Below are 23,801 nucleotides of genomic sequence, written 5' to 3'. Positions count from 1 at the left end.
AGGCACCGTAATGTTTAAAATAGTTATTTCAGGCATGTATGGAAAGGTACATTAAGAAATGATAATATTTTGACTACCAGAAAGTACTTTAGGATGCAGCTTGACAGTGTCCTTGCCTAGCATGTGCAAGCCCTGAGTTCCACCTCCAGTGCGATGGTGTATCTGTAATCCTAGTGTTCAGGCATGGAGCCAGGAGGATCACAAGTTCAGATCTTCAATTCCTTATCAACTTGGAGGCCAGCCTTAGCCACATAAAATCCTTTCTCAAAGTAAAATAAAACCTTTTTAGAGTATAGGAAATAGTACTTTTTGAATAAAGGACATGTTGTGAGTTCAAAACTGTTGAAAAATAAGAATTAGGGGAAGAGTTCATAGACTTTATGAAAATAGGTGAACATGGAGGCAGACTTAATCAATCTACCACCATCAAGATTTATGAAATAAAACAGTCCATGCCACAATGAATATGAACAGAATGCAGATCCAGAATAACAGACACAAAGTCATTTTAGTGTATAACATATGAAAAGAATTTGGCTCATTTTCTCTCACTCTCATGTTTACTGGAAATGCTTAGCTGGAAAACTATGTAAGATTTGAACTTAACCCAATTTAATTTCAGAGAGCAGTGTGCTGTCGAGAGTGATTTTTAAAATACAATTCTAATTCATGCTCATTTTTCAGAAGAGGGTCCATGTTATTACTGCTTGATGCTCTATCCCCAGTCACATTGAATGAAATGTCTTCTGTAACAGACAGCTAGTTTAAAAGTTAAGGTTTGGAAAGCATTTGATTTAACATGAGCATTTGCTTCATTTTCTTTTATGGGATAGTATCTTGCTATGTTCTCCAGGCTGGTCTCAGACTCAAATCAATCTTCTTGCCTCAGCCTCCAAAGTTCTGGGATTCTGTACGTACATCACCAGACTGGCTTAACGGAAATATCCTGAAGGTTGGAAAATTGACTTGAAGACTCCATAGTAAAGGCTATGCTTCATGTTTTTCTTCTCCATGAAGCTCTTAGTACTTGGAGCACTGCCCACACCAGCAGTACAGAATGGAGAACTATGCAGTCTGCAAAACTAAGAAATAGAAGTAAACCCTGGGCAGTGTTGTGGTCTGAATTCTGGAAAAGAATGCATAGAAGCCTAATAATACTGGAATCTAAGTTAGCACCCACTTCTATACACCAGTGAGGATTTTCACTTTCTGTTATGGCACAGGAGTTTTAAAATCATGTTTTGCTTTGGTTAATGAGAAAACCAGCTTGTATTCTTTTCTACTTGCTCTTCACAAACACACAGACTGACGACTTTAGCAGGCTTCTTTGATATGTAGAAAAAGGAAAATGGTAGGAAATTTAAACTTAGACATGCTGTGACCCTAAAAGGTAAACCTAGCTATACTAGAAGTAATTTTATTTGTCCAGTTCAACTTCGAAATGGTATCCTCTTTGCGCACTGTTTTTGGATTGTGCTTCTGTGGGGTTTCTTCTCTGAAGTGCTAGGCATATGATGGAGAAATCTACACAGTACTTCTACACTGCTGGAGATAGAAGCCAGCACCTCAGGCCTGCTAGACAAGTGTTCTATCACTAAACTACACCTATAAGCCCAGAGTCTATTCTTAAGGGACAAAAATTCTAGGTATGACTATGGAGTAACTAAATTGAAAATGATCTGATGGTGCTGGGTAGAATAGAGTGTGAAACACTCAGGCTGGATTAGTATCTAGTTTGAGATTTTATACCAACTTAAAAGTAACCAGGTTTTGAAGGGGGGCATGTTAAAGTGCTCTTACCTCCAGCAACAAGTCCAGATTCTCCTAACTGGATGGCTACCCCAAAGCCCCCAAGCTTAACAGGTGCAGAATTTTCTTTTGAGGCGAGGAGAACACAGTGGGGCTGAAAAGAAAAAAAAAAGCAACAATCAAATCAAAGATAAGAATTAATGCAAAAGAATTCAGTTTACATAAAACTAAATAATACAATATAGTCATACTTATAAAACAAAACAAAACTTGGGAATTGGTTTGGCAAAGATGAGTCACAGGGTAAAAGTACTTGCCACCAAGTCTGACATCTTGGGACTCACAAGGTGGGGACTCCTACACATTGTTTTCTGATTTTCCCAACCCTCCCGAAAATAAAACTACATGGATTAAAAAACCTATTATAAAAACAAATTTCAATTTTTAAAAAGTGTCTGTAAGCTGAGCTGCGGTGGTGCACACCTTTAATCCTAGCACATGGGAGGCAGGGGCAGGTGGGGCTAAGTGTTCCAGGACAGCTAGGACCACACAGAGAAACCTCGTCTCAAATTTGAAAAAAATAAAGAATAAATGAAAGAAAGCTTCTGAATTATTTTATATGCTTGAATTCTTTGTTCTTTTCTCACTTCTGAATGCTTTCTCTAAAGACTTAGGAATCATTTGTTTCCAAGTTTAAGCTATCACCCAGGAAGCATGGGTGTTCAAAAAGTACAGATACATTTTCTCGTTTTGTACCATAGTCTCTGTATTTGATTGACAGTTTATATTTGTTTCAGCAAAAATACACTGTGTAGTTCTTCCTGCTCCAACGTGATTTTACTTAAAGTCACTACACTTTGACCCTTAGGGAATGCCAGCGGCCTCCTCTTTGTTCACCTTCCCCATCCTCTTCCTTTTCTTTTCTTTTTTTCTACCCCAGGGTAATAGGAATATCAAAAGGCTATTTTGTTGTTGTTGTTAGAGGCAGGGTCTGGAACTCTGGCTGTCCCGGAACTCACAAAGTAGCCTAAGAAGGCTTTAAACTCCCAGAGATCTGCCTGCCTTTGCTTCCCAAGTGCTGTTATTAAAGGTGTGGCTGTTGGGTTTTACTAACTTGAATTGAACTGTGTGCTCCCAGGGATTTCTTCCTGGGCATTGCCCGTGGATCTGCTTTCCTCCCTCTACTGTGGTAACAATGTGGTTTCCCATGGGATCTCATCTTCATCTATTTCTCTATGGAAGTTTGTTGGAGGTGGTGTCAGAAAAGAATGTCGTAGTAGTGACCTTTGGTATTTGCTCACCTACTTTATTCTCTGATACACAGAGCAATGCATTTGGATGATTCTCAAAAACATGGTCTAATGGGGTTGGGGATTTGGCTCAGTGGTAGAGCGCTTACCTAGGAAGCGCAAGGTCCTGGGTTCGGTCCCCAGCCCCAGAAAAAAAAAAACAAAAACATGGTCTAATATAAAAAGACAAGCCTTTTAAGATAACACTGTTTATTCTCTCTTATATGATGAACCTACAAGTACTCGGAAGCCACTCAGTATGTGTGCTGGGGATTGATACCATTTTTTAAAGGTTTATTTTGTTTTATGAATGTGAGTACACTGTCACTGTCTTCAGACACACCAGAAGAGGGCATCTGATCCCATTACAGATGGTTGTGAGCCACCATGTAGTTGCTGGGAATTGAACTCAGGACCTCTGGAAGAGCAGTCAGTGCTCTTAACTGCTGAGCCATCTCTCCAGCCCAACTGATATCATTTTAAATAAATTTAGCTGACAAGACAGTTGCCTTGAAAAAAGCCCCCTACCACCCTGTACAATAAAACCGAACTAGTGTACCCAGATGTTGATGGTGAAAAGTGAAAGTGGGAAGGATCCTTATTCTTCCCAATGAGAGCACCAGAAATCTACTTTGGAAGTCACTCCAACTATTGGGACCATTTTATTTTTTATTTATTTATTTTTTGGTTCTTTTTTTTTCGGAGCTGGGGACCAAACCCAGGGCCTTGCGCTTCCTAGGTAAGCACTCTAACCACTGAGCTAAATCCCCAGCCCCGGGACCATTTTAAAATACATGGTCTATCCAAAAGAAAGATGAATCCTCAAATATAAGTGTACATAATATATGAGAAAAACGGGAAAGAAGGAAGGAAGGAAGGAAGGAAGGAAGGAAGGAAGGAAGGGAGGGAGGGAGGGAGGGAGGGAGGGAGGGAGGAAGGAAAGGAGACAGGAAAAGCTGGTATACAGACCACTAGTGAACAAAGGGACAGGACAAAGCAGTGAGAAGAGTGTATGGGAGCTCGGGATGCCGCTCAGGGGAGAGCACTTGTCCAGCTCGTACAGGCCTGAGAAAGCATGGGCATAACGCAGGAGAAAAAGATCCAGCTGAGATCCAAACGGGGTCTCTTGGTCATGCTGGTGCAAGCATCTTATCACCTTCTTAGGGACAGGTATAACCTTAAGTCACAAGGCTACTCTTCACAGTCTGCTGACTATGTGTCTTCTGAAGTTAATGTTATACTGTAATCTATGAAATCCTCATCACTATGTGGATTCTGCCATTTTCAATCAACTATCTGTCAAAAGTCAAAAATTTGAACTCCAGGGAAAAATTAAGCATACCCATAGATACGCATGAATAGGCAATAAGACAGAAAGCATATAATGTTAAATTGGAGAACAGCTATTTTATTTTGGTGGGTGTCATAGGAGCCTTTCTTATTATGACAAAATCCAAACAGAGACTAGGGTGAAGTAAAAAAATAAATAAAAAAGCAAGCCACATAGAAGCAAGTTCTGGGCAGAGAAAATGAATAAACTTCCACACACCCATCACTTTGTATGAGCAATTACTGTCATCCTGTCATTCTCTGAAGCTTTCGATTACACTCGAGTGTGTATGTCCTTATGTGTATAATTGTGTGCCATGTCAGAGGACAACTTGTACATGTCAGTTCTTTCTTTTTACTGTGTAGGTTCTGGGGATCACACTTAGTCATCAGGCTTGGTGGCACCCACCTTTACCAGCTGAACACTCTTTCTGCCATTCTTGTTTGACTTAGCCTCATTTGCTACTCCTTGTTTAAGTATTCCAAAGCCATCATAAGATTTCACTTGTTTACCAAGCTCAGTGCCTCTAACAGAGGACTTAAAAATAATGACATTTTTAATATATATAAGTAAATAATTTAATATAAATTATTATCACATCAAAAGTGACAATTAGAATTATTTTTCTTTAAAAAACATATTTTTATATTTTTTGGTAAAGATTTATTTATATGAATACAGTGTAGCTGTCTTCAGACATACTAGAAGAGGGCATCAGATCCCATTACAGATGGTTGTGAGTCACCATGTGGTTGCTGGGAATTGAACTCAGAACCTCTGGAAGAGCAGTCAGTGCTCTTAACTGCTGAGTCATCTCTCCAGCCCCATATCTTTTTATTCTTATGCATGTGTTTGTGTATGTGCACATTCATGAATGCAGGGTCTATAGAGGCTAAAGAAGGTGTGTGTGTGTGCGTGTGTGTGTGTCTGCGTGCACACGCACGTGCATATGTGTGCACCATCTGCAGAGGCTAAGAAAGGTATCTGATTCCTTGGAACTTGAGTTACAGGACGTTGTGAGCCATGTAATGTGGCTGTTGAGAAGTGGCTCTAGAAGAGCACAGGGAGTTATCTTAATTGCTACACTATCTCTCTAGCTCTCTAATTACCTGATATTTATAACACACTCAGTTTTTCTCAACTATCAAAATAATGCTTTTTAGTTGTGGTTTAGTTTAAAATAAGACCCAGATCTTAGTACTTGTGAAGTGGAGACAGGAAGATCAGGAGTTCAAGGCCAGCCTTAGCTGACTATTAATAGTAAGTCTGAGGCCATCCTGAACTCCAAAAGATCCTATCTAAAAATTAAATGAGATCCATGGCCAATATACATATGGAACAGATTTCCCCTTCTAATATGTCTTTTATGCCTCTACTCTAATTTTCATAGTATTGATTTAAGATACTCAGTAATTTCCCCTATAAAATCCCCTATAGTCTAGATTTGGGTTTATCATTTATTATGCTGGTACTTTACTGTATTTCATGGAGATTCATAGTTACATCCAGAATCTTGATTACAGTCAGGTTTAATTTCAGTTTTATGTACTAATACATCATGCTGTTTAACTGTTCTATCTCATCAGGAAGAATCTGCCTGGTTGCACTGCCTTAGTTGCAGGATTCAGCTATAGGTTCAGGTGTTATTTGTGTGACCCATCATGAAATTCACTATGAACTGTTCGCTCAGTGATGTTAGCAGCCTCCTTTCATAGATTCATACTTTGAGGTCCTAAAAACGTAGTATCTGTAAAAATATTGAAGTAAAATTTACATAGCATGAAATGTGCACATCATAATATACTACTAGAGAGTTTTGGTGAAGTGCATTGTGCAACCCAGAACCTTTTCAGGACAGTACCACCATCCCAGAATCTCTTCATCCACTTTCAATCCATCCAGTTTCTGCTATTATCTCATATTGTTCTAGGAGTTTCCCAGCAAGGACTTGCTTTGCCAGTGTTAGGACTTCATATACATGAAAGCAAATAAAAAATGTATTGTTTCATGCAAAATTTCTTTCAGCATGTTTCCAAGATCCAGCCATTTTCTTGTGATCAGGAAGTAATTTTTTTTACTATTGTATTCCAAACAGTATTAATCATGTGTTTTTCTACACCCTAGGGATGGTTTTTTGAGCTGTTTCCTGCTTTTGTGTGTGTGCATACATTTCTATGGTGTATGCATATGCATGTGCGAGCATATGTGCCTATACACAGAGGCCAGAGGAAGCAGCAGGTGTCATGCTCTATCACCTTTTGCCTCAGTCCTTTGAGACGAAGTTGCTCACTGAACCTGGAGCTAGATTGGATGCCAGTAAACCCCAGGGACCTTCCTGTCTCCACCCCAATCCCTATCACTGGCATGTCATGTGTGACCATGCCAGCTTTTATGGGAGTTAGCATCTGAATCTGGGTCATCATGCTTGAAGAACAAGTGCTCATAGCCACTGAGGCATCTCTCTGTCCCTCCTGTTTTCTTGATAATTATTATAAATAAAGTTCCTATGAATCATTTCCAGAATATAGATTTGATAACTAGGCAGCTTCCAAAGGTGACTGACAAACATTTCATACTATAAATTTATGGACTTCATTACATTTGATATGTTTCAATTGCTTACTGCCTTTTTAAATTTTTGATTATTAACTTGCTCCACTTTTGTTTAGAGAGAACCTCTAATTCAATTCGACCTTTTCCTAGGATTATAGCAGTCACTTAACTTCACTGATTTCAGGCACAACAGGCTATCCTAAGCTTGTGTTACTCTTGCCCCAGATCTGAAACCAGCCATTTTTCTAAGCACCCCTTTTTCCTTTTAGTTGGAAAAGGTATTTAAATCTGTAAGAGGCTCCTAAGCAAACAGTTACTTAGTTAATATTGTTCTACTGTTCCAAGTAGACAGAGTTTAAAATGTGTATTTATAGAAGGGGGAAAATTACAAATTCACTCTTATTCAACTATAAGGTTTTGGCTTCTTTTATTTAGCAAGTAATGCTGGTACCTAATAACAGTGACATAATCATTCATTTGCTTTGTTTATACCAGCACTTCTCAGCAGTGGGTCATGACCCCCTTGGGGGGGTGCCAAAATCAATCACATATCCTGCCTATCAGATATTTACATTATGTTTCATAACAGTAGCAACATAGCAGTAGCAATAAAATAATTTTATGAGGAGCTGTATTCAGGAGTTACAGCACTAGGAAGGTTAAGAACCAGTGATCTACACATATAGGATTTAAACTAATACCTACAGCAGCAGTAGCAGGAGAGGTAACTATGTATGATTTCTTTGGATCAGTTTTATTATTGAGTTAATATTTAATACTGAACAAAGATGCTGTAAGTCCATATTGATATAAATAAATAAAACAAACACATGGGGAGGAGATGCCTTTCTCTCTTTCTTTCCCTCCCTCCCTTTCCCCCTCATCCTCATTTTCTTTTTTCTGAGACAGGATTTCTCTGTGTAGACCTGGGTGTCTTGGATCTTGCTCCACAGACCAGGCTGGCCTCAAATGCAGAGCTCCACCTGCCTCTGCCTCTTGAGTAAAGGTGTATGCACCACCACATCTAGTGGACATTTCTTTCTTTATGTATATAATATAATATAATATAATATAATATAATATAATATAATATAATTGTTAGAATCCAAAACCATCACCCAGCAGCTTTTCTCACATAATTGATCCATGTAAGAATTACTAAGGATGCTGACTAGATGGGCAAAGTTTGAAGAGTGACAGGATACTTATACATTCTCAAAGTACCATCCTACAGGATACTTACTAATTACAAAATGGAATGGTAATATTTCAAGGGAGAAGCCTAGAACAAAGTAGCCCAGAGAACAAAGCAAATAATGGGACTAGGCAATAATCCATCATCTTGATATGATGCATTGAGAAGCCAGACACACTGTCACGGTACCCTTGGCAATTAGATCTAGCAATGCCCAAGAAGCATTCTAGAAAGTAGCAGGCTTATGCTCTTCAAAACTAGCCCTGGACTCAAGGGTTTCAGGGAAACTAAAGGAGTATCACAGATAAATGTGATCATCTTATTATTTTTTGCTCTAGAAAGTATTAGGGCAGTTGATGAAATTTATAACAAGGATTGTCAAATATATTCTTTTAATGTAAATTTCCTGATTTTGATTACTGCACTGTATAGTGTAGCTTTTTTTAAGTCTAAAAGTATGTCCCGAACCTGCCCTTCCCATCCTATTTTAAAGGAACCTAAAATAGCTTTTCATGTGGTTATGCTTTTATTTTGTCATATAATAAGGCTTATTTAGTTTAATTAGATTTGTACAGTTTGGTAATTACAGAAAACATGCCTGTACTTCCAAATTCAGAACTGCAAAACAAATTATATTCAGAGGTCTAGTTTTCCTTTTCTTTTATTATGCTTCAATATCTCCCACCTTATTTGGAAGATTAAAACTAAGAAATAAAATGCATAGAAAAATGCATATGTTTCCTGTAATGTGCCCTGTAGCTATGGAGGAGGTTCCTTTCTAAGTGTTTCTGCTTTCTTAGGGAAATGAAAAGGAACTTCTAGGTGAGAGTGGGGAAGGAAATGGGGTAGCTGTCAGTTTGAGAAGGTTGAAGGTGTGAAACACTATTTTTTAGGGAGGATGAACTAGGGTAATGGCGGTTACATTTAAAACCAGAGTCACACAGACTGTTGGCCCTCATACCCAGATTTTCTGCTTGGGTCTGGATGAGCTTAGAGTATACCTCAGTTGCAAGCTTCTGAATGTTTTTGACGTTAGTGGTCTGGAAGTCATCTTTTGAGAATTACTGGGCTAAGGACATTAGAATTCACTCTAAGGAGTTCTGGCAGTGCAGGGGACCCTTAAGGTTTCTGATTGGCAATCTGAAGACAGGCTACTGTGTCTGATTGAGTGCTTGTACCCAGCCAGCAATCCTCATCTTCACTGTGGAGGTTCGGGACTGGAGGAGGTGGGAAGCTGAACTTCACTAGGGTTGGGTTTCACATAAAGAGGGGATGGTGACAAAGTTCAGAATGATCAGGAACTAGGAAATAATACTCAAACCTTACATCAACAAGAAGATGTGACTACAATATGAGAACCCTAAAGCTGAAAAACACAATTTTGAAATGGGGTGGCATAAGCGTGGGACAACAGTACAATACAAAAATAGTATTTCAGTAGATAAACAGCACTTCATGACTCATTTAGTCATGAAAATCCTGCCAGAATTTTAGAGATATCTGCATATTCCTGCTTGTTGTAGCGATATTCATAATTGCCTGTGAGTGGAGATAACGTACATGTTTATTGAAAGATGATAAAGACAATTAAATATAGGCAAACAATGGAAATGTGCAGCCTTAAAAACAAAGGAAACTATATTACATGCTATAGCTTGGGTGAACCTCAAGGATACTAGGCTAAATAAAATTAACTAGTCACAAAAAGGTTGTATAATTTGACTCAATGTCCCAGAATCATGGTTGCTAATGTTGGGAATAGGGGCAGAGAAAATTTGTATGCCGTAGGTTTAGAGGTTTAATTTTGCAACACGAAAATGTTACGGTGAAGTGCTGCATGATGACAGAAGTACACTGAGCACCACTGCATGACAGACTCAAAACTGGCTATGTGGTAAATCTAGTGGTATGTGTCGCTTACCACAGTAAGACAAAAACATGCTGCCGGACAAATACAGTAACCGTCTTCCTTCTCAAAGATTCTTAGGGGGAAGTAAGCATTCTAAAATATTTTTATTGTAACAATATAAAATTATGGTCTCATATATTATGACTCTTAAACAAACTAAACTAAAAGCTCTGGAGAATATGAGGTTCAGAAGAACATTCCCAGAAATACAATGTTAGATGAAGCCCAGGGAGTTAAATATTATTTAAACAAGGCTGCAAAGCTAGAGAATGACAATCATATTCTAAACAACAACCAAAAGGGGAAATGACACTCAAGTGCAGGGCCAGCAGTTACAAAAGAACCGATGGGGGTTAAATAGTGAACTGGGCCAGAATGGACGCTGCAGAGCCTCATCATACTTTCCTTGAAATAGGACAGAGCACCCCGGCCTACTTGGGTGAGTTTATTATCGTGCTGGGGAGGGAATAGTACTACAAATCCCACCTAGTCTCCAAATTGTAAGATGTCTTAGGAAAGAAATCCAAGGAAGATACAAAATGATACTAAAATAACAGAGAGAGCAAATAATTCAGCAAAATCAAAGAGTTAAAAAAAAACCCTATTGGCAATGTTGGTATGCTTTAGGGCAGAAAGTTCATAAGTTTTCTAACAGTAGCAACTTCTAAAATGAATCCAGAAGGAAATGGAAATTCTGGGGTTGTATTCTAAAATCCATACAGGATATCACTCATCATTTCTTAGGAAAGGCAGAATCTGCTCATTTCTGCTTATATTTTACAGTTTGTTGGCATTTTAGGGGATGACTGACGCACTCCTTAGTTTAGGCTAGAAGGGACTCAGACAGAAGATGCAGTTTCCTAAAGTTCAACTTGAAGTTGTTGCTAAGAGTGGGGTCTTTTCTTAGCTCCAAACGGGGCCCAAGGGCTGTCACACTGAAAAAAGAAAGAAAAGGGGAAAAACAACTGTACCACATGTGAATATAAAAAAGAAGAGAACTCTAGCCAATTGCACCAGCACCGGATGGAAGAGTCCAGCTGACACGACCTGGTCGAGGGAGCTTTGGGTTTCCTCCTTTACTTCAGCAAAGCCTCAACTGTAAGTATGCTTTGATTTTAAAAGCCACGCACAGGAGCCTTTGTTTAGTTAAAACCTGATTATCTGAATGTCCAGAGTGTCTCAATGTGTAATGCTGATAATGAATGCTACCAGCAAATCTTCATTTTATTAGAGTCGCTGAGTAAACTGCTTTGGACGACACCTCTGCTTTTAAAAGGAGGCTCTGTCTTTTTGGATAGAATAAGTAATAACAATAGTCACATTGTTTATTGGCATTGTGGGGTCACAATGGTTTGCAGCTATATTTGAATCAACTATAGTTATTTTCAGACGTTGTAAATTTAATTGCAATATACTACAGATTTCCTATCTTTTATCTCTTGACTTCACTCTGCTGTGCTGTCTCCCCATCTTAAATATTTTTATTATATTTTTACTATCTTATGGTACAGACCAATTACAATGTAAGTTTCATGTTTTGGAACTAAATAAAGAGAATACTTTATTCTCCTTTAAAGGAAAATAAATCACAACATACTTTAGAAAAATAATTCGAACAATTAAAAGTGGACTGTTAAATTTACAACAAAACTAAATATAGTACTAATGTCATTATTTCCCAAGTAACATGCTTTCAATTGTTCTGTATGCAGCAGTTCCTGTGACTTCTGAAGTATGGCCTGAATAGATTCAATCATTATTAGTCCATTATCATATAGGTATGTATTTCAACACATGAGATTGATAGAAACAACACCCAAATAACATGTTAGAGGGTCTTTTCTTGGCTACTGAAGGAAACCTGGGAGAGGTAGAATGGTGGCAGTCGGGGCATGAGAACTCACACAGGGCTGCAAACATAGGAACGGGTTTCCTGAGTACCAAACACTACCTGCTATTAGAGAATGAGCTGTGTGAGTTACAAGTCAGGTCCACCATGTCAACATGCTATGTTCACTTATTTCTTATCTTCACTGGCAAATTCTTATCAAACAAGTAGCTTTTGCAGTATGAATAAGCAGCCTTAAGAATAATTAGTGAACTCTAGGTGTGGTGGCGCACGCCTTTTAATCCCAGCACTCAGGAGGCAGAGGCAGGTGGATCTCCTAAGTTTGAGGGCAGCCTGGTCTACAGAGTGAGTTCCAGGATAGCCAGGGCTACTCAAAGAAACTGTCTTGACCCCCAAAATTAATGATGATAATGATGGCAGTGGCGGCAGCGGCGGTGGTGGTGGTGGTGATCAGTAAGTGAATGATACCAACACACCAGGTGACTTATAGCTGACTTACTTATTTTCTTGCATTTGCAGTATTGGATTTTGAACTCCAAGGGCTTGTGCTTGCTAAGCAACTCCTCTTCCACTTAGATATGCTCCTGGCCCTCTTTTAACTTGTTCCTTTGACGTGGGGTCTCACTAAGTTAGACAGCATTGCTGTAAACTTGTTATTGTCCTGCCCTGGACTCCCAAGGAGCTGTGATTACAGGCATACATGAGCCACTAAGTCCAGCTCCCCATTTACTTTAAAGGTGACACAAGTTAGTTACCAAATTTGAGACCGGATGTAACTTGTGAATTGTTTGATAATGACTGGCTCCTGGCTAGCTGCTCTCTGGTATGCTATGCCATGCTTCTGTTGCTGCTGAAACACATTGCTTTTGCTTTATTCTCCTTCAACTTGACACTAACAGCTCAAAAGACTTATTAGTGGTTTTGTCCAATTATTATCGATTAATTTACTTAATTTTACTTGCACATTAGAGTTGAAGAAATGGTCTTAGGATATGTTCTCTGTGCTGATATCTTCCTAGAAACATCTTGATTATCGCGCTTTGGCCCAGAAATAAGTCTGGAAGTTTTGATTAGTAATTTGATTCCATGAAGTCTGGGTGTACGTGCATACTGTTATAGACCTAGCAAGTGGAAAGATCAATTACTTTAGAGGAGCAAAGCTACACAGTACAACCTCTTCATAAAACAACTCAAGTAGCAGTAAAGGAATCCTGGTAAACTACTATTAGTTGATAGAATTCAACATTAATAAGGAAACAGTGATCAGTTATGATAGAAATGGAGTTTGCCAAATTCAGGGTCTTTCAGAGTCAGAGTGAAATCTCAACTTTGGCACGGTCACTTAAGGGTTTGAGGCCGCAATACCTATGGCTCTTTTCACGGACGTGCTACTATAACGACTCTATGGAGCCAGAGCGATGGCTCAGTGGTTAAGATCACTGACTGCTCTTTCAGAGGCCCCGAGTTCAATTCCCACATTGTGGCTCACAACCATCTGGAATGGGGTCTGATGCCCTCTACTGGTATGTCTGAAGACAGCTACAGTGTACTCAAATGCATAAAACAAATAGAAATTCTTTAAAAAGACTATATTAAAAAATTGTATCATGTGTTCAAACAGTATCTGGATCACAGTAAGTGCTAAATAAGGATTACCTAATCATTTGACCATTTAGCTCAAGTGTTCAATTTTGACCACACACTGGACACTTCTCACTGATTTTTAAACCAGTGTATCAAGCCCATTCCAGAACTATACCAGGATATCTGGGAAGAAGCTAGACATTGGTATCTTCAAAGACATGCTCATCCTCAGACTACAGTACTACTGAGAATCCCTTCTACAGAGTGCTGCAGCTCTAAATCTCTAGCTTGAAGACTTAGTAGCTAGAAGATTTAGTACCTTCCTCGCTAGACTGCTTCATTCTGCAAAAGTATTATCTCGCAAGGAGGCAATAGCTGTCTCTGCACTTTCCAGCACGTCCTTGCTTTGCTTTCTGTACGCATGAATAAGGGAAGCGCATCTTCTTCATGGCCTTGCCAAACATTCATACCTATAGATTACTGTGCCTATTTCCTTACATCTACGGCAATATCTGAATTCCACTGCTCCCTGTTTGGTGCATGGTCTTTCTTAAGTATACCACTGAGGATGATAAAAAAAATTATCAACCTAGGATAGAATGCAGGTCAACAGTAGCAATTTTCATTTAAAATACCACAGATTTTTGAGTTAAACCAAAGATGGGGTTAGTTTTTGCTGATAGGGCACAGGGCACTGTGTTACTGTGAAGCACTTGAAGCTTCCAATACTTGACTTTTAACACTTTACTTTTTTTCCCAAGCTCCTTCTTTCATTCAGTAATATTTATTGGGCTAAACCCCTGGTACACAGAGAAGCAAACAAAACAAACTCAGTTCCTAACCCTAATAGGGTTTTAAATATGTCAGGAAGAAAAACTACTTACAGACGCCTATCCCAAGTCAGTCAGCTTCCTGAGTCATGTCACTTGAGTCTCCCTATCCTTTCACCTATGGATAGGATGTCTCTATCTGAGCTTCTGAGGGCTTCCTACATAACCACACACCGCAGGCTTCTCTTCCCATTACTGACAATGGACTTTGCAGTATCAGCAGCCTGCTACCTTTCCTAAATTGCTTCTTCCTTTTAAGATTTCAGCTCATAAGAACCCAGGCCTGGATGTTTCTACACGCATTGCGAAGTTTGTCTTCCTACATCGGAGACAGCCTCACCTTTTCCTTCATTCCTTTCTCCTTTCCTCCCACTACCCTTCTCTCTTTCTCAAGATGGCTTAACAGAGCTTCCTCCTCACCAGCCACTTCCTCTTCCTTGAAACCAAATCCTTCCTTCAGTCTGTGAACATTTAAAGCTGACCACTACTTTCTATTAAAAGCCTGTACTTGACTAAAATATAGTTTTAAGAGAGGCTACATTTTTTCAAATGTTTTTCTCTATATATAACATCGAATCAAGAAATTGATTACCCAAAGACAAATGTTACATGTTTACTCTCATATATAGAATCTAGATATAAAAATATAGCATGTAGAAGACATAAAAACAGAAGGAGGAGGAGGATGTGGGAGAGGAATGGGTCTAAGGGAGGGAGAACAAAGGGGAATAATGAAGGTGAAGAAACACAAAGACTGCATGTTTTCTTTCATGTAGATTATATAATTAATATTATGTTTCTCTACTCGTCCATCCATATGACATTAAAGCAGAGATACAATTTTGGGGAGGGAAACAGACAGATTGGCAGAGGAGAGTGGTGGGAAAGAATCTGAGCAAAGTACAAAGACACAAACGTATAAAATGTCATATTTAGTGAAATACATTTTGTATACTAACTAAAACCACTTAATTTTAAAAGGAAGCAAAAATCGAAGAATCTATTATGCAGAGATGTGATTCAGTGGTAGAATATTTACCTAGTATGTGCAAGGTTTTGGGTTCAATTTTCAGCACCAGAAAATAATGACAACACAAAAAGTTAATTATCATAATTAACATCTACCCTTTAGAGCTGGATGGTAGTGTATGCCTTTAATTCCAGTACTCAGGAGGCAGAGAAAGATGGATCTTGTGGCCAGCCTGATGTACACAGTGAGTTCTAGGACAGCCAGAATTGCATAAAGAAATGCTGTCTCAGAAAAAACAAAACAAAACAAACTACTATTTATTACTGCATTTAGGGTTTGAAAATATAGTCCTCTAAAACTGCTTAGTAAGAACAGGATCTCTGTTTTAATATTATTAATATGCAATATTGTTAATATTGGTCTTAATATCCAAGCAGTAATTAAGCAAATCTATAATGTTTAGATTGATCATTAGGTACCTATGATTTTTCCCTATGATTAATTTTTTATTAGATTTTTTATTTACATTTCAAATGTTATTCCCTTTCCTGGTTTTCTGTCCATAACCCCCATCCCATCCCCCCCTCCCCTTCTTCTATAAGGGTATTTCCCCTCTGCATCCACCCCCCTTCTTGTCTCCCCACCCTGACACTCCCCTACACTGGGGGGGGGGTCCAGCCTTGGCAGGACCAAGGTCTTCTCCTTCCATTGGTGCCCAACAAGGCTACCCTCTGCTACATATACAGCTGGAGCCATGGGTCTGTCCATGTGTACTCTTTGGATGGTGGTTTAGTCCCTGGGAGCTCTGGTTGCTTGAGGTACCTAGTTTTTAAAGCTAGCTTTTTTTTTTCAGTGCTGGGAACCGAACCAGGATTGCACACATACTAGAGAAGTGTTCTATCACTGAGTTACAGGGCCTAGGCTCAAAGCCAACTATTTTGAACACTTACTATATATTGGGGTTAAGTGTTTCACCTAAAAACTTTGCAGTTTTACAAGTGAGAAAAGAAGCTTAGTAATGATTTTTCCTTGATTATGAAGTTAAGTGTAATTGTGAAAGTCCTGCTTTGAAGCCTTTGATTTTTATTACACTTATTTATCTGTTTGTTTGTTTGTGACAAGCATGTGCCACCACGCACATCTGGAAGTTGGAGAATGACTTGTGGAGTCAGTTCTCCCCTTCTATCATGCAGATCCTGGAGAGCAGCTTCAGTAGTTAAGTTCAGCAGAACATTCGTTTACCTGTCTGAGCCACCTCATCTGTACTCTGCTCTAAAGTCTGTCTTACACCCACGAAAGGGATTCACAGGAAACAGGGCAGTTGCTATAAGGAAGGGATGTGAGGAGACCGGCTTGAGTTCTCCTTACATATATAATAGGTCCGTCTCAACAGTCAAATGCCTGAGAATTGTTTAATAGCGAGTAGCACTGGGAACAAGTAAAATTGACATACTTAAGAAGGTTCTAGTGCCAATCTCAAATGATATAACCCAGGGAAAAATTAATGTTTAGTTAGTTAACCTCTCATAATCTCGGAATCCATGGTACTCTTTCTCATCTATATTACTGTCCTACACTTCTAGGCTGGGAGTGGTTTATTGGCTGCTCTCTGATCTGGTTTTATTTGACCACTATGTTCTCCCGTGAAGTGTTACAGGAGTCTCTGAAAGGAGGCAGGTGTCAGCCTTGGTCTGTTCTGGAACTGCACATTTCTATAGATAGGTAATTTTAATACTGCTATATTAGTCTTAGGTGAAGAAGGAAAATTTAGGATCCTCCTTTCTATTCTTGCTATGGAAGGGTAGATCACTAGAGTGTATCTAATATACACTACATGCCACTGCATGTCAAAATGAATGAGAGAACAGAGCAGAACAGGAGGCATTCCTAAAGTCAAGCAGGATCAGCACGGGACCCAGCTCACTCATGGCTAGAAGGACCTTTATGTAAAGTTGACATTCATCCTTGAAAAATAGAAGCTGCTCTTTCTTTTGATTATTTCTAGTCCCCAAACAATATCTCTAAGGGAGATTATCATATGGTCCAATTATTTATTTTTCTTTTAGTCATTGTTTTAATATAATAAATAAAATGAACTCTGTATGCATGCCACAGCAACAGAAAAGGTTAGAGAGATCCTAACGTATTTACTGCTGCTGTGTGACGTAATAATGCTACTTACTACACATGTGTAAATAGCAAACTGAACCCTAGTAGACTAAAGTCTGAAGTGAGATCCTTATCTATGCCTTATGTTAAAGTAGCTGTTATTATCCCAGCAAATGACTCAGTGTTTGGAATTCTGTTGTAGGAAAATCTGAAGACACCAAGAAGTATAAAGAGCATGTCATTTAGCACCCTGTCCTGATAGTTACAGAAGACATTGAGAAGTTACAGTGTAACAATGACGACTACAGTTGACAGCTGGCTTTGCTCCTCTCCTGGAATGCACTTTATAACTAATGACAGTGACCAAGTCTCACAAAATTTCTCAGGAGTGTCAAATGTCACTAGCTGTCCAATGGATGAAAAATTACTGTCTACTGTGTTAACAACTTTCTACTCTGTGATATTCATCGTGGGACTGGTTGGAAACATCATTGCCCTTTATGTATTTCTGGGCATCCACCGCAAAAGAAATTCCATTCAAATTTATCTACTTAATGTGGCTGTTGCAGACCTTCTACTCATCTTCTGCCTCCCTTTCCGCATAATGTATCACATCAACCAAAATAGGTGGACACTAGGTGTGATTCTTTGCAAAGTTGTGGGGACACTATTTTACATGAACATGTACATTAGTATTATTCTGCTTGGGTTTATCAGTTTGGATCGATATATAAAAATCAACCGGTCTATACAACAAAGAAGGGCAATAACCACCAAGCAAAGTGTTTACGTTTGCTGTGTAGTCTGGACAGTTGCTCTAGCTGGATTTTTAACAATGATCATTTTGACACTGAAGAAGGGAGGGCACAATTCCACAATGTGTTTCCATTACAGAGATAAGCATAATGCAAAGGGAGAAGCGATCTTTAACTTTGCTCTTGTAGTAATGTTCTGGCTCATTTTCCTACTGATAATCCTTTCATATATTAAGATTGGCAAGAATCTACTGAGGATTTCTAAAAGGAGGTCAAAATTTCCTAACTCTGGCAAATATGCCACGACAGCCCGGAACTCCTTCATTGTACTAATCATTTTTACTATATGCTTCGTGCCTTATCATGCCTTTCGATTCATTTACATTTCTTCACAGCTAAATGCGTCTTCTTGCTACTGGAAGGAAATCATTCATAAAACCAATGAGATCATGTTGGTTCTCTCCTCTTTCAACAGCTGCTTGGATCCTGTCATGTATTTCCTAATGTCCAGTAATATTCGCAAAATCATGTGTCAACTTCTTTTTAGAAGATTTCAAAGTGACACAAGCAGAAGTGAAAGCACTTCAGAATTTAAGCCAGGATATTCCTTGCATGATCTATCTGTGACGGTCAAAATGCAGTACAGCACTAAGGGTAACTGAGGCACATGCAGTAAAATGAACAACATAAACCAGCCTCTTCATTCCTTGAGGTTGGTAAAATTATGGAACAAATTCCTAGCATGTTCAAAAACCAGATCTTTAGAAGTGGTCTTTCACTTGCTTAACTGCAAAATAGTTCAAGGCAAAGAAAAGCTTACACTAATCCCTAGATTTTAGAACTATATGTAGAATCTTCACAGAATACATTGTTAAGCTAACACTTTTAACAATGGTTATAATGTTAAGTGAAGTTCATGGAATTAACAACGAAATGGATGAAATGTCATTGTTTCCTGAAGTCACTAAAGAATTACTAAAGTTAGAAACTTGATACTAATTTTAAATATGTTTAAAATTAAGTAATTTGGGGACTGAGTTGAAATGTCAGTAAACATGAGTATTACTTCAAAATCTTACATCACTTGATGCTATATTCATTTATGTCTAAATCTCTGCTAACAGATGAAATAATAAAATTCTAATAAAAGTGAGATTGCCCACTATCACTGCTTAGAAAAAAAATGTGAAGAATTTAAATACCAAATAGTCAAGCTAAAAATGTAAGCCTGGCAAAAGGAATGACTTAATGCAGATTCATAAATGATTCATCCATTTGAGTCTATCCACTCTGATAGAGTGAAGACACAGGCTATATATGTGATGATATAATCCAGCAAGTGCACTGCAAGGTGTATCTCTTATAGGAGCATGCAAATACATTCATAAGAACATATATTTAATGATACTCATAACTCAGAACAATTAAGGATGTACGAGTAAAAGCATAAAAAAGTAAATTGTGGTTTACCATATGACGTATCTTTAAATTTCAATGCAATAAATTACACACACACACACACACACACACACACATACACACACACACACACACACACACACACACACACACACACACACACACACACACACACCAGACATGGGGACATCGCAAAAATAGTATTGTGTGGGCTGGAGAAATGTGAAGCCCTGGCTGCTCTTCTGGCCTCCTGGGGCAATGTAAATACTCAAACACACTAAAAAATAGTATCATTTTCTTTATGCCCATATAAATAAAAAAGTCAAAGCATGAATGATAACATATATAACATACAGACAAATTTAAACTTAATGGTCACATGTGAAGAATTTGACACAAACATGGTCAAACCCAGGTACATAATAAGTGTTAGTCTGATAAGTTTCCGAGGGAAAGATTTTGTGACAATACAGAAAACCTGCAGGGTGAAATTAAAAGAATCAAACAGAAAACTTCATGTATGTTCAAGAACAAAGAGTAAGCTCTAAAGGGAAGGGACCCATCACTGACTCCTAGGTCAGTGTAGCTTGGCAAGTCAGAAGCAACATTTTCCAAGGAATTGAATGAACAAAGGAAGAAAGGAGAGATAGACAAATAAGGGGGTGGGGAGATATTTAAAAGAAAAAATAGTCCTAAGTAGCCTTTCCCCAGTTATTATTCTGGATAGAGCTGAAGGAACATTGTACATTGCATTCTAAACAGAAGGTATCCTTAGAGAAACTGCAAAAACTTGGCTAGTGTTTGTTTGTGTACTATTTTTCTTGCTAAACACAGAACCAGAATGCCACTGTCTAAATATGTAAAAGACTGTTGCAACAAACTCCATGGATCTATGATTAAATTTCTATCACAGAATATGGAATTTTCTTTAAAAGTCAGTATGCCTTAGCACTCTAACACTTCCAACACAGTTAGTTTTGCACCTAGATGGCAGTGACGACTACAATGACAATGACAATGACAATGACAATGACAACAACAACTACTACTTTTTTGAGAAGGAGTCTTACTATGGAGTCCTGGCTGGCCTGGAACTCACTATGTAAACCAAACTGGCCCTGAAGTCACAGACATCACATGCCTTTGCTGCCCAAATGTTGGGATTAGAGGTATGTATTATCATGTCCTGCCTAGAATACTTCTTCCAACTCGTTAAATCACTGGCTGGAAAACAATGTCATAAAGCATTACATATTGAGAATGCAGTTACGAATTAAATTGATTTAAGGCAGTAGTAGGTTCTTCTCTAAGACCTATGATCTCATTAGCCCTGGAGAACTGACTGGGTTTACGGTACCAGGCATAGTTTCCCTGCTATGGATCAAGACTTAAGGCCAATTAGAAAGCTGTTGGTTACTACCAAAATATGTGCCACTATAGCACCTTTAGACATGTTGCTATGCTGGTCATTGCTGTGGCTAATAGCTGGCACAGCTGGGTAGGACTACTGGTTGCATTCCTTTTATGGCAGCTTGTAAAGTACTGTCCAGTACTATGGAAGCTAGTCCTCAAGGGTGAAGCTTTCAGGTCAGAGCCAGTGGCATTCAAAATACTCCTTCTATCCACAGGTAAGTGGCTCTTTACCCCTCAAAGAAGCTTCTTTTGCATCAGAGACCATTACCCAAAGTACCATCTTGTCAAAATGCAGACATCAACTGATCATGGGCTGCCCAGGCCCAGCTGATACATCTACAACATAACCCATACACGTAAGGCTCAGGGAACACTGTGGAAGCGGAAAGTGAAAATATTTTAAGAACTTTCTAGATAGGGCACAGAAGGTATACCTAAGACATCTCAACAGTATGGCTGCTTATGCAAGACTTAATGACTACACCAGTTGACTTGCCAATGTGGATGAGGGAAATGTCATGGGGCCAAACCCCCAGATGAAGAAGTACAGGCAACTAATGATTGCCAAGAGAGAAAAAACTAGTCTTCCTCAGGGAGGTGCCTCTAATTGGTTATCCAATACCAAGTAATTAACCCTGAAATCATATACAACACAAGCAACATTAACCACAGTATGTTGTATTTACATATTTATACATTTACACATGTATGTGACAATAATAATTAAATGAATAAGAGGGAGTGAGGTGGAAATATAGTGGGAAGAGAGGGAGGGAGAAATGATATAATTATAATTTTAAGAAACTGCAAAAAATAACTTGGATGAGAAAAAAGCATGCAGATTTTTGATGCGCTGAATTTTATCTCAATGAGATTTGCTTGTATATAGTTAGAACTAAGTTTCATTTAGCAGTATATTTCAGACAGTGCACAAACAGGTTGAATAAAGAATGGATTAAGCAAAAGTATATCTAGAAATACAAATAACATTTGAGGATAAAAACTGGAAGCTTTCAGAACAATTAGAGGCTCATAAAAAGTGTTAAAACAATTTTAGCTGGTGTCCTGACAATGGTATCAGATAATATCTAAATGAAATTTATTAACTGTATAATTTTAAATAATGAAAACTTGGATCCTATTAGTGGTAAGGATTCTTTACCTCTTAATATCCCATTAGTAAACACAGTTTATTATCAAGAGCTGTAGAGATGGCTCAGTGGACTTGCTAGTTTATGTTTATTTGATATAAGTTAAGAGTCATCAGAGATGAGGGAGCCTCAATTGAGAAAATATCTTGAGAAAAAGATCAAGCTGTAGGATAACCTATAGGCATTTTCTTAATTAGTGATTGATAGGGGAGGGCCCAGTAGCCCAGTCCATTGTGGGTGGGGACACCCCTGGGCAGGTAGTCCTAGGTTCTATAAGAAAACAGGTTGAGAATGCCATAAGCATTACCCTCTATGGCCTCTGCTTTGGCTCCAGTCTTGAGGTTCCTGCTGTGCTTGAGTTTCTGCCCTGACTTCCTTCAATAAAGGGGTGATGTGGAGGTTCATAAGCCAAACAAACCCTTTCCTCTGCAAGTTGTTTTGGTCATGGTGTTTCATCACAGCAATGATAACCAGAGCAAATGGGCTGGGGTGCAGAGGTAGGCATATCCTGGGACTTGATGGCCAATTGACCTGGTAGATAGATGGAGTAGGGCACCTAATGTGCTCCTCTGACCTCTGCACAGAAGTACACATACAAGAACACATGTGCATGCACAAGCATACACACCACACAGACACATGCCTGAACACACTCATGCATGCCAACACACAAACTATACTAGTAGTTACTACATGTTCAGGAACATTAAAACAAAATACTCATGATTCAAGAAGTGATCTCATTATATTAAACAACGATCTCTATTAAATATTTGAAAACATTTACTAAATTAACTTATGCTAATTGTAATAAAGAAAAATTTGATTATAGTCATCCTTCCATAATGCCTTTTTTTTACTGATAGAAATTTAATTTTAAGTATTCCTTAAATTATTCTGAATCTTGAGTTGAGAACAGTTCTAGAATTTTTAAAAAAACATGCTACCGACTCACTAAATTTAGGGATATTTATTACATATAATGTCTTATTGATCATTGGTGTATGTACTTAGGAAATACTGACTTTCCATCTGCTAACATAAGGCTTAGTTTTAGGTATACACAGAAAAAGGAAATTCAGAAGCACATGTTCACCTTGCAAAAGGTCTGTAGACAGAATAAGCTTCTAAATACTATTTCATATGTGCAATGCCATCTAAGGGCAACATGAGCTGCCTGGCTCCCTGAGTGACATCTCAGTGCTAAGCACTGCTGTCAGCTTTCGGAAAGCACTACGCACAGAGCCAGGTTAGATGGTGCCTGTTCCTGCCATCTTAGAAAAAGATAATTCTATATAAGCCTTGATTTTAATAAACAAATGGACTAATCCTGCTTAGACAAAAATAGAACTAATAAAATTACAACGATTTCAATCAGAGCCTATTGGAAGTTACCCAGAAAACACAAAGTAGAAAAATTTCAATAGGAATGCTGCAGAATTATTATGTTTTTAGGTTTCTAAAGTAAGTATATACTCAGCATACCTAATTTTAAAACCTTAAAGTTAAAATGCTCCAAAATCTGAAATGTTTTAAAATTTTAGATACTGGAATTTTAGGGTAGGAATGTTCAACCAGTAAAGTTTATGCAGATATTCCTGATCAGAGTAACTCTAAAATCTGAAAAACGTATAGTCCTTAACATTTCAGATAAGGGACATTTAACCTGATAATAGAAACTTACTTCACTTCTATT

At 38.3% G+C, this 23,801-nt stretch overlaps 2 protein-coding genes across 21 annotated transcripts in view; one reads left to right on the top strand and one right to left on the bottom strand.

Annotated features, from left to right (window-relative positions):
- Window positions 1–23,801, bottom strand: part of Cask (calcium/calmodulin dependent serine protein kinase) — a 343,504-nt gene that overhangs the window by 118,890 nt on the left and 200,813 nt on the right. For all 18 annotated transcript variants that reach the window (XM_063279864.1, XM_039099558.2, XM_039099563.2 and 15 more), the window contains 1 exon segment: window positions 1,801–1,903. In XM_063279864.1, the coding sequence (XP_063135934.1) occupies window positions 1,801–1,903 (103 nt within the window).
- Gpr34 (G protein-coupled receptor 34) lies at window positions 10,302–19,275 on the top strand. 3 transcript variants are annotated; one of them, XM_006256675.5, is made up of 4 exons: window positions 10,302–10,464; window positions 10,933–11,123; window positions 11,738–11,803; window positions 17,570–19,275. In XM_006256675.5, exon 4 carries the CDS (start codon window positions 17,663–17,665, stop codon window positions 18,782–18,784), a length of 1,122 nt encoding a protein of 373 aa, XP_006256737.1. In that variant the 5' UTR covers window positions 10,302–10,464; window positions 10,933–11,123; window positions 11,738–11,803; window positions 17,570–17,662; the 3' UTR covers window positions 18,785–19,275.

The sequence above is a fragment of the Rattus norvegicus genome, chromosome X, assembly GCF_036323735.1.
Source record: "Rattus norvegicus strain BN/NHsdMcwi chromosome X, GRCr8, whole genome shotgun sequence".
NCBI classification, from domain to species: domain Eukaryota; kingdom Metazoa; phylum Chordata; class Mammalia; order Rodentia; family Muridae; genus Rattus; species Rattus norvegicus.
This window is presented reverse-complemented; position numbering and strand designations above follow the sequence as displayed.